Below are 12,096 nucleotides of genomic sequence, written 5' to 3'. Positions count from 1 at the left end.
TTGATTTAATTTAATTAAACCAGAAAATAGCTAAACCAATAATTAATTAAATTATCCTTTTTGTTAATCAATAAATCGATCACGTTAGTAAACCAACATGATTAAACCAAATCCACTTCAATTCCCGATATAAAAATCCAATATTCATATTTTTCGGGACACGGGCGTTACAGTTTATAATTGGTTTTGAGTTCTAAAAAATAAAATTAAAACTAAATTAAATTATTTCTTATAAAATATTAATTTTTGAGAAACTTTGTGAGTTTCGCACCGTTGCATATGCTTTTATAAAGAATACTTTGAAAAATGTCTTTAGTCAAGTGATTACAAAATGATGACAAAAAAAAAATACCTTAAATTTTTCAACTTTCAGTTGATTATAAGCCTAAAGTTTATAGTTTGTAATAGATACAGAATCAAAAATACATATACTTTTAACATAAAAATTTGGGAATTTTGCCAAAACTGCCATTTTTTTATTTAAAAATTTTCCATAATGCGAAATTTACAAAACATATAAAAAAATGCCACAAACTGCTTTTGTGGCATGGTGTCGATTGGCCATTTTGCCCTCAGCGCAACATGAAGGAAAGGATGGCGGGAAAGGCATGTGTTTGGTCGTACGATTCGGCTGATATGACATGACATGCATTTATTGTGGACAAAAAGATGTTTATAAGAAGGTGAGACAAAACCCGTTTTTGGTTTTAGATCTGAAATTTGTTTTTTTTTACGGTGGTGTGGTGGAAAGGAAACGGGATGAGATTGGTGGACAAACTTAAGACACGAAAAGGGGAGACAGCGTAAACAGGTAATGTCCGTTCGCCATTAATGGTGTTGGTTAGAGAGTTAACTTTGTTTTAAGAACAAGTTTTGAGCTATTATTTCTTTATGCTATAGCTATAAAAGGGCAAAATTCAAACTTTTTTGTGGTCGTAGGTTTGTAAACGTATAAATGCAAAAAACGGTGTGTTTCTATCGAAGTGAATGGAAGTGTTGTAAGAGTGGGAATGGAAATTTGTACCTTGCTAAGGCGAGATGGCAAAGTGTATCTCAACTGAAACACTAAGAAGTGTCCGCGAGCTAACTTCTGCAATCGAAGATTTATTTCATCTAAACCCGAAGACGAGTGTCGTCGTTATGAGCTCATGGTATCCAGCTGAACCGTCGGTATTAGGCAAAATGCCACCAATGTCAATCAGTAGTGACATGGAGTTTACCTAGTTCAAAAATAGACGGTATTTAGATGAAGGCTGAAAATTTGTCGTAACAGTCACTGATACTGTAAGAGACAAAACTATAGGAGTTTTGCCTGTTGTGAATTCATAGATTAAACGCACAAAAATATGCAGATTCTCTAATCATGCAAATACTATAAAATAATTTAACTCTAATCATGCAAATACTATAAAAATATTTTGACAAATGATTTGATTTAGTTTTTGTAAAAGTATTTAAAGCACAAATGATTAAAAAAAGGGAATAGTAAAGAAAAAAAAGGAAAGAACATATGGTATATAGAGACGTAGGTGAGGTGTGTATGAGAGAGGATAATATTATTTATTCTCCTGACAAACATGTTATTATTATATAATACACTGTATATAATAGATAAATGGTTAGAATGATTACTTAGTTAAAATATAGTTTTTTGGATAGTTATTTTTGCCAAATTCCTTTTTTAAAATATCAAATTAATGAAATTACCTATGGATGGTGTTTCTTAGTTTTTTCTTAATTAAAGTAATCTTGTAGAAGACTCTTTTCAACAAAGAAATCTCTCATCCACTTTTTTTTTCTCCCATTCCTATATATATATATATATATATATTCTTGTTTTCAAATATATCAAATACTTCAAAATTTTGACATGTGTTTAATGATATGAACATATAATTTCACAAAAATATAATTAATTTGTAATCTTTTCAAAAGCCCTTTTCCATATGATAAATCTCTCATTTATTGTTTCTTTAATCTTTCTCCAATTCATATATATAATCTTATTTTTACATATGTCACATATTTCACAAATCCGACATTTGTTAATGATATGAAAGTAAATTACAAGATAATAAAAGTACTTTTTCTTTACTTCAAAACACCATAGAAAATTAATACAGTGAGTTATTTTAGAAAAATAAAAATAAAAATGAAATGGGAAAATTTCAGATGTAAAACTTTTAAAACTTTGAAATTATTAATAGAAGAGCAACATAGGGTCTCGGTTTTTGTGTTGGCTTAATATTGGTATTGTGGATCGGATTAATTAAGTAGTATGTGATGTTTAATTATATATTATTGTTATTATTATAAAATACGGGTCGAGTTGTTTCATAAACCGCGTTTCGAAGAGTTTTCAAATAAAAATCAATTCTCATTTCTCACTCTTACTTTTTATTATTTTCAATTTTTTTATTTTTAAAAACTGTAGTGAGAACCCTACGATGCATATAGTTTAATATATATTAATAAAGCTATTTTTCATGGCAACGTTGAAATGAAAAATTAAATTTGGCTATTAGTTTAGACAAAACTGAAAAAGGGACCCAATAACTAATATGTTTAGTCAATTTTCCATCAATTTTTTAGTAGGCGACAACAATGAGTCATAGTATTATTTTAATTTCTGTAAATACATATATTTACTGTTATTATTACTATATATAACTAGGTTTTGAATCCACGCTACGCGTGAGTTTACTTAATATATTTTGGTAAAAATGATATGCTGAAAATTATGATATATTATCTTATTAAAAAAATTACTATTAATGCAAAAAATTCATTCAAATACCTAGTTTTAAAAATTATAAATAGAAGCTATAATCTCTTAAAACTGGTGTTAGTATAGATAGAAACTATAGCTATAGCTAAATAAATATTATAAATAGAAGCTATAAGCTATAAGCTAAAGTAGAAGTTCATTCAATTAAACTGGTGTTGGTGATAACATACATCTAATAAATAACAGAAAACAAATTCAAAATTTTCAGACTATAATCTTTGTGATTTTTCTGAGTAATAACTCTTTTCCAGTTTCTACTTTCAAACATGCTAAGGATTCTGCCAGCACGTGAAGCATTAAGATCCTTTTGCAGTGAAATTTTTTCTTATGTTAAATCCTCAATATGCTACTAATGAAAAAGGAAACCGTGGCTCAGAAATTTTACAGGACCAATGCAACAGAAAGAGTGAAAGCAATGAAATCTAACATCCTTATAATCAAAGTAAGAAGATTATTATATTTAAGGACCAAGACAAAGTAAGAAGATTATTATTCACTAAAAAGGTTTCAGTTCAAACCGAGATTGTTTGCCCAACCCACAATACAACTTGTCAATTGTCATTGTTCATTCCATATATACAAAGCCTCCATAACAACCCTCGAATAAAACACAAACTAACAATTCCATTCGCAATTCCACCGTTGATTATGGAGCTTATATTACCATGAGTCTCTCCACAAATTTTCAGCTTGATCGAACATCCTTACAACCTCATAAAGATGCCCTCAATAACTCATTTTGGAACTGTTCATGTTCCAGCTGTTTCTTCTCCAGGAAGTAACACGCATAATTCCTTGAGTTTAATGCCTATTGAGGCTCTGTCAGTTTCTATGGACTCCTGTCTTGTCGGATATCACGCAGATATATTTAACTTTCCTGAAAGACATCAGATACGGCGCCGGATATCCCCCAAAGTTGGCTATTCAACATAGCCTTTTTATCTCCATCTTCCTTTCACTTTCTTTCTCTTCTTCCTCTTTCCCTTCTCAGATCTGACCTGTCTTGGCTCCTCCAACACCATCAAGACTTACCACAACCACGACATGAGTCCCAGACCCACCAATGGCTTTCACCACCTCCGCTCCGTCTCTCTGTCTCCTCTCCGTCACGATTTTCACCTTTCTTGACATCATCTCAACCAAGGAGCATAATAGTCCTTGCCCTCTGCTCACGTCTCACTCTGCTAATCCATGTCCTATGTTTCTCTGTGTTCATTCGATGGAGTCTGATAGAGAACTCACGCGGTGATACAAACTCAAAATAACGGCAACAACGCAACATACAACAACGGTTCAAGCTCCCATATGCCACAACTATAATCTCAAGTTACAAAGAGTTAGGGTTTGAGATTCTCTCCCCCCCCCCCCCCCCTTGCTTTTCCATGACGACAATATATATACTGCAAACATGAGACAATTTTTATAAAAAAGTTATGTTAACATAAATTTTTATGCTGAAATACTTTTATTAATATAAAAAATATATATGAAAAGAAAAAAGTTAAATACTAATCCAAAATTCTTTTTCTTTCATAAATAAATGGAACACTAACATATCATTTAGATTCATTATTAGAATTGACATTTATATTGATACAGTGTTATTATCAACATAAAAAAAGGTAGAGAAAACTTCCTTGATTGTATTAGAGATACGAATGGAAATTAAGAAAAATATGGAATGATGTTTTAATCGTTTTGGTGAATATGTACATACCAAAAAAAAAATTGAAATTTAACTTTTTATAAATAGCCGACGCGGCTTAATTATTTATTTTTTATAAATAACTGGTGCGGCTTAATTATTATATCAAGGCCAATTGGTAAAATTTTTTTAAGATGTGTGGTTTTTATAAATAGCCAGTGCGGCTTAATTGTTTATTTTTTATAAATAACTGGTGCGGCTTAATTATTATATCAAGGCCAATTGGTAAAATTTTCTTAAGATGTGTGGCCCGTCCATATAGGATTTTAAATAAAAAAACCTTTAAATTGGGAACATTTACAAAAATATTTATGCCTTTCTTTTTATGATTACATAGAGTAAAGAAAGAGTTCAATTAAGTAAATTTTAGTTTTACTAAAATGTTAATGGCCGACATGAGGTTGACATGGAGCTATGCGATAGGTTGTTAACAATCCTATGTGGACGTCTTTAGGAGCTTATAGCTTCTACTTTTTATTAGTATAGATTAGATAGTAAGATTCGGGTAATTTTTAATAAAACAACTAAACAATTCTACACGAAGTTTTCAAGTACATAACTGATTTTTTGTGTTTCTTTTTTCACAAACACAAACATTTTTTTTGCTCTTAACAAATAAAATAACTTTTTTCTTTAAAAACAACAAATAAAAAAAAATTATTTTCTCTTTTCCTGGGCAAATTTTACCATCCAATAAAATCCAAGAACAAAAAATTCAAAATGTAAGAATTTTTTTTTACTAATTAATTAACAAAATAATTGGCGTCTCATACCAGTAAAGGTAATATTACTAATTGAACAACTCCAATAACAAAAAAAAAAAAATCCTTAATTGAAAACAATAGAAAAAAGGTTAAAACTCTTTTCTGCCTCAAGCGGTCAAAGAGATTTAAACACTAAAAAAAAACCCAAAAAAAAAAAAAAAAAAAAAAAAGCAAAGAATGCTTCTAACTTTTTTTTTTGTTAACGGCTTAGCTTCCAATTCTTTCACTGCATATAACAATTCCACATAAATCGTTAAGGAATATCAAACAAACTAAAATGAAACTTGTGATCCTTCGACTCTCTTCCTTTTGGATACTTTGAAAGCATGGCTACGTGCTTATGTTATGTTATCATCGTCGTGCCTAGAAAAACGCTTGCTGGGTCTGAAATGGAAACACAAAACCCATATAAGTATCAGGAGAAAAATTAGTAATGGATTTGAGAGTAGGAAGAGCAGTACTTACAACAACTGTCTAAGCATGTTGAACGCTTCTTCATCCTCTGACCTTATTGTAGGCTTCTTCTTCTTCAGCAGCCTCCTATCATGATCTCTATCACGCGAGGGAGGTCTCTTGGGCGCTGGTTTACTCATCTCCTTTCTCTGTTCTACTACCGTTGATAATTGAGCAGACTGAGCCTTTTGCACATCAGCATAAAACTTGTATAAGTCATCTCCATGAAAATTGTATGCTTAAAGATCACAATAGTAAACAGGCTTTTAAAAGACGCAACATGCCAGATTAGGAAAAGAGCCAATTAGAGACAGAGATTCCTTCTTCGGAACAGTTAGCTCCGAAAAATCGGAAAACAAAAACGAATAGTCTCTTGTAGCCTTTAGAGTCTCAACTTTTCTTCTCACCTCATTCACAACTTTAGGCCTCTTCTCTTGTGATACATTCTTAGTGCTTGAACGGTTGAACCACTCGTTGAAACAGGTCTTTTCTTCTAAAACCCACAAACAATTCCATCAGTAAAAAAAATAAAATGATAAAACACATGACTAACAGAGATCAGCTGCACATACAGTTTGGCTTGGACCAAAGGGTGAAATAACAACAACAAAAAAAAAGTGTGAAATAGAAATTTATGAGCATTAGAAATTAAATGACGATGAACCAACTAAACCATAGTTGAGAATCCCAAAATAGAACATAATATCTGGATCATAATTTAGGTTCCTCCATAGTGAAGAATCATACCTTTTTGCCAACGGTTTCTTTTCCTTTCTTTTCTTTTGATTGAATATCATCTCCTTGGTTTTCTTTTCCCTTCTCCATGAATTTTTGATTTTTTTTTTTTTTGAATTTGATATTTTATTTTATTTTTCTTATAGATTTCTTTTTCACACAAAAAAACAAAATTTGAGATGGCTTAATCTTATTGAAAAGGTGATTTGTGCTATAGGATATAAAAGATTAAACACAGCATGTAATATGTAATCGCTGTGTCACCACTCGGATTTAAGCCCGAAGAAAGAAAATAATAATAAAAACAAACGAGATATTATTTGAAGGGATTTTTGCCAAAAATGCCACATTTTCTAAAAAAAGTTTTCACCAATGCCACATTCTCAAAACCTTAAAGAAAATGCCACAAAACAACTTTATGGCATAATGTTAAATGACGATTTTGCCTTCGTGATAATAATGAAGCAAAGAAGCCGGAAAATTGTGTATCTTTCATGGTTTTGGAGAGAAAGGTACGGACGGTGGACAAGATGGTGGATAAAATGATGGACAAGATAAATATGATGGAGAACATGTGGTTGATGGACAAGAAGCAGATGATGGACAAGATAATGCAGAAAATGATGAACAAGATGATAGGGAGAAAGATGAGAAGACGATGAAGAAGAAAATGACGTGGAGGATAATGGACAAGGTGATAACATGTAGGATGGTGGACCAAAAGAAGATGTGGAGGATGATGGAGCAAAAGAACATGTGGATGATAGAAAACGTGATAACATAGAGGATGGTGGACCAAAAGAGGATGTCGAGGATGGTGGACCAAAAGAGTATGATATGGATGAGAGTGGAGGATTGAGTTTCTCGCTGGCATCTTTCTCCATATCATCTTGTCCATCATCCTCATTTTGTCCATCATTTGCAACTTGTCTATCATCTGTATCTTGTCTATCATCTGCATTTTGTCCATCATCGACATCTTGTCAATCATCCACATCTTGTCAATCATCCACATCTTGTCCATCATCCGCATCTTATCTATCATCCGCATCTTGTCCATCATCTGCATCTTGTCTATCAGCAGCATAATGTTCATTGAAGGGCATTTACGTCTTTTAAAATGAGGGTTGTGGCATTGTGGAAAAGAAGTGAACAAAGTGGCAGTTTGACTAAATTTTTTTACTGTTCATGGCATTTCTTTTAATTAACTCTTATTTGAATACTAAAGAAAAGAGCTTTCTTCCTCAACCAGCATTGAAATTTCTACAATGTGATTGATGAAGAACAACATTGAAATTTCATACAATGCGACTGATGAAGAACAAGTCCCCTAAGCCCACAAATAAGTCAATCAAACACTTGAAAACTAGTCACAAAATGTAACAGATTATTAACGCATGGACAAACTCGTTTACTCATATACTATCAAATCAATACAATAAAAATACAATATATATTGTTTTCAATGTTTGATGCCTCAGTTTTTTAGTTAAAAGAAGAGTTGACAAGTAAAAATCAATAGCCCCAATATAATAAACAAGCTTTAAAGAGAATTCTTGTTGGTCAATAATGTTGAGTTGTATTATTTGTTATAATTTTATTGGCTACTGATTGTAAATGATGTGTTAACACTAGTTTCAATGACAAAGCTGAGTTATGGCTTAAAAAAACTAAGGGAAATAGAGAAAAAAATGGGCGGACAGCTAGATTGACAGTATAAGATTCCCTAGCCACTGTCGCCGCCATCGGAAAAATCAAAGAAGCTGATTTAATCAGCTCTTTATCTGATGAGATCCTTCAACATATCCTCTCATTTCCTCCGACCAAATTAAGTTTGCCATCAGGCATCAAAACATCCCTTTTGTCAAAACAATGGAGGTATTATACAGTGTGATACACCTTCTTTCTCTTTTGATAATTGTACACAGAAAGCTGCTTCCATACACAAAACCCTACATCGCTACATAGCTCCCAATATCATAAATTTTTTTTTCAAAACCGACTCTTGGTTAAGCTTCTAGAATGTTCTAGAATAGATATCCTTGAAGGAATTAGGAATCTAGTTAGGAAAAAGAAAAGTTGTAATCCTAAACTAAAAAGGAAGTTAGGATGTTTTAGAAAATAAAGTCTAGAACCATATAAATAGAGATCATAGGAAGGATGTATGATCATAAGGAAAAACAGAGCTTGTGTTTAGTTTTGAGAAGATTTTCTATACATTAATAAAGGAAGGATTCTTTATTCAAGCTTAAGGTTTTGTGCTTTTGATTATTTATTTGGTATCAAAGCAAATCCTGGAGTAAGGAGAGCTCTTACGAATCATGGCTGAGACAAAACCATCGGAGAAGACGACGACGTCAACCTCTGCTGTTCAATGTCCGATGTTGAATTCAAACAATTACACCGTTTGGACATTGAAGATGAAGGCAACGCTGAAAGTTCACAAAGCTTGGATTGCAATGGAACCTGGAACGGATATTGAAGAGAAGAACGACGTTGCAACAGCCTTGTTATATCAATCTATACCAGATAACCTTACTCTGCAAATTGGTGAACAAGACTCACCAAAGGATATTTGGGAAGCTATAAAATCAAGAAATCAAGGCGTAGAACGTGTCAAAGAAGCTCGCCTCCAAACCCTAATGTCTGAATTCGAGAATCTGAAGATGAAAAACTCATATACTATCGATACCTTCTCAGGTAAGTTATCAGAGTTAGCCTCGACATCAGCCTCTCTAGGTCAACCTCTTGATGCACCAAAGTTGGTGAAGAAGTTTCTAAATAGTCTACCCGCCAATAAATTCATACACCTCATTGCTTCTCTCGAACAAGTCTTGGATCTAAACAAAACTAGTTTTGAAGACATCATTGGGAGATTTAAAGCTTTCGAGGCACGTATAAACGGGCAAGCTGCACAAGAAACTCAACAGAACCTCTTGTTCTCAAACACAGACGGGTACAACTACAGAGGTAGAGGACGCGACAGAGGCTGAGGACGCGGTCGTGGTAACAGAGGTAGAGGACGAGGAAGAGGTAATCCTCAAGAGAGAGAGCAAAAGGACAGGTCTCAAATTATATGCGTACAATGCGAGAAACGAGGGCACTTTGCGTTTGCTTGTCCAGTGAAGTTCGTAAAGGAACAAGAACCTAACAAAAACGAGACAGAAGAAGCAGATAAAGCCTTATATATGCATGAAATTGTGTACTTAAATGAGGAGAAGCTAATTCCAAAGAAGTACGAGATAAACAAAACAGAAGATGGAATCTGGTATTTGGATAATGGTGCAAGCAACCATATGACAGGAGAGAAAGGATATATTTCTGAGTTAAACGAGAACATCAAAGGGACCATAAAATTTGGTGATGGATCTTGTGTCAGCATTGGAGGAAAAGGATCAATCCTCTTTGAAGGAAAAATTGGAGAACAAAGACTTTTAACAGACATCTACTACGTTCCGGTGTTAAAGAGCAATATTCTTAGCTTAGGACAAGCTACAGAATACGGATGCGATGTGAGAATGAGAGCTGATTATCTCACTCTACGTGATCCTAATGGATGGTTGTTGGTCAAAGTAACTCGTTCTCCTAATAGACTATACATGATCAGTCTAAAGATAGGCAAACCGACATGTTTACACTCAAGGATAGATGATGATTCATGGAGGTGGCATGCGAGACTTGGCCATATAAGTTTCACGACGATGAACTCTATGTCCACTCAAGAGATGGTATGAGGCATGCCTAAAATCACAAGTAAGAAATTGTTGTGTGAATCATGTTTGGTAGGAAAGAAGACGAGACATGTTTTTCCGAATGCGACTCAATATAGGTCTAATCGAGCATTGGAGTTGTTACACGCCGATCTGTGTGGACCTATATCACCAGCCACACTTTCTAGAAATCAGTATATCTTTGTAATAGTGGATGATTACACCAGATATATGTGGACAATCTGGCTCAAAAAGAAGAGTGAAGTCTTTGAGAAGTTCCAATCGTTTAAAGCACTTGTCGAGAGGGAATGTGACAAGAAGATTGTAACTCTACGCACAGACAGAGGTGGGGAGTTTACATCAAGAGACTTTCAAGAATTCTATAATGCAAACGGAATAGCATCTTACACCACCCTACACTCCCCAACAAAACAGAGTAGTTGAGAGGAGAAACAGGACATTGATGGAGATGACTCGAAGCATTCTTAAGACAATGAATGTTCCAAATTATTTGTGGGGAGAAGCTGTAAGACATTCAACATACTTGATCAATAGAGTTCCTACTCGAGCTCTAAAGAATCAAACACCGTATGAATGCTTAAGAGAAAGAAAGCCAAGTATCGAGCATCTTAGAGTTTTTGGCTGCATCGCTCATGCAAAGGTGGAGGCAGAGCACTTGTAAAAGCTAGATGATCGATCACAAACACTTGTCCACCTCGGCATAGAACCAGGAACTAAGGCATATCGACTTTACAATCCAACAACGAGAAGAGTGGTGGTAAGTCGTGATGTGGTTTTTAATGAGAAGGAATCTTGGACTTGGAAGGGAGCAGACAACGAAGGAGATCAACCAGAGATGTTTCGAATGACATGGGGAGAAACATTAGACAGTGGACAAGGACCATTCACCGACAACAGTTCTCAACCCACAGAGGATCAAGAAACTGTAGAAGAAGAGGAAGTGCAGGATCATGAAAATATTGAAACAGAGCCAGTTCCGGTTAGAAGATCCAGTCGACAACACAATCCTCCTAGCTATCTTGCCGACTACGTTCTTCTAGCTGATCAGAATGTGAAATGCTCCTCCTATCGCTAAATGATGAACCTATAAACTATCATGAAGCAAAAGAATCAGTCGAATGGACAAAGGCTTGTCAAGAGGAGATCGACTCCATTAACAAAAACAATACATGGGATCTTGGTGAGAAACCATTTAGGGTTAAAGTGATTGGTCTTAAGTGGGTTTTTAAGATCAAAAGGAATGCTGATGGAACAATCAACAAGTTCAAAGCTAGACTCGTTGCTAAAGGATATGCACAAAGAGAAGGGATTGACTTTGATGAGGTTTTTGCATCGGTTGCAAGGCTGGAAACAATTAGAATGTTGATTGGATTAGCAGCTTCACATGGATGGGAAATTCATCATCTCGACGTTAAGACCGCTTTCTTATATGGTGAACTAACAGAGGACGTTTATGTTTCACAACCAGAAGGGTTTGAAAAGAAGGGAGAAGAACACAAGGTTTTCAAACTCAAGAAAGCTCTTTATGGACTACGTCAAGCTCCTCGGGCATGGAACACAAAACTCGATCAAATCCTTAAGAGCATGAAGTTCAACAAGTGCCAGAAATAAAGTTTTGTGTATCGCAAGGAAGAAGGACCTAAGATGTTGATCGTGGTCGTGTATGCTGATGATCTTTTTGTCACAGGAAGTACACTAGAGATCATCATGGAGTTTAAGGTTGGCATGTCTACTAAGTTCGAGATGAGTGACCTTGGTAAGCTTACTTACTATCTTGGTATTGAAGTTAGTCAAGGAAACAACGGAATAGAAATCAAGCAAGTAGCATATGTTCGCCAAATTCTTAAGGAAGCTGGTTTAGACTCTTGTAACCCAACTCTAATACCAATGGAGTTTGGTTTACAATTGTCAAAAGGACTT

The 12,096-nt window shown here is 34.3% G+C and overlaps 1 protein-coding gene across 1 annotated transcript; it reads left to right on the top strand.

Annotated features, from left to right (window-relative positions):
* The first annotated feature begins 8,766 nt into the window (after positions 1–8,766).
* LOC147941294 (uncharacterized) lies at positions 8,767–11,787 on the top strand. The gene is made up of 5 exons (XM_087458454.1): positions 8,767–9,415; positions 9,569–10,063; positions 10,232–10,479; positions 10,982–11,168; positions 11,279–11,787. Exons 1-5 carry the CDS (start codon positions 8,767–8,769, stop codon positions 11,785–11,787), a joined length of 2,088 nt encoding a protein of 695 aa, XP_087314580.1.
* The last annotated feature ends 309 nt before the right edge of the window (positions 11,788–12,096 follow it).

This window comes from Camelina sativa, chromosome 7 (assembly GCF_030686135.1).
Source record: "Camelina sativa cultivar CO46 ecotype springtype chromosome 7, ASM3068613v1".
Lineage (NCBI taxonomy): Eukaryota > Viridiplantae > Streptophyta > Magnoliopsida > Brassicales > Brassicaceae > Camelina > Camelina sativa.
Note: the sequence above shows the minus strand (reverse complement) of the source record. Positions and strands in the feature narration are given on the sequence as shown.

Coding starts and splice junctions, on each gene's coding strand:
- LOC147941294 (XM_087458454.1), top strand. CDS start 8,767: ATGGCTGAGACAAAACCATCGGAGAAGACGACGACGTCAACCTCTGCT. Junction 10,480..10,981: donor GGGAATGTGACAAGAAGATT/GTAACTCTACGC, acceptor TGGACTTGGAAG/GGAGCAGACAACGAAGGAGA. Junction 11,169..11,278: donor AGTTCCGGTTAGAAGATCCA/GTCGACAACACA, acceptor ACTATCATGAAG/CAAAAGAATCAGTCGAATGG.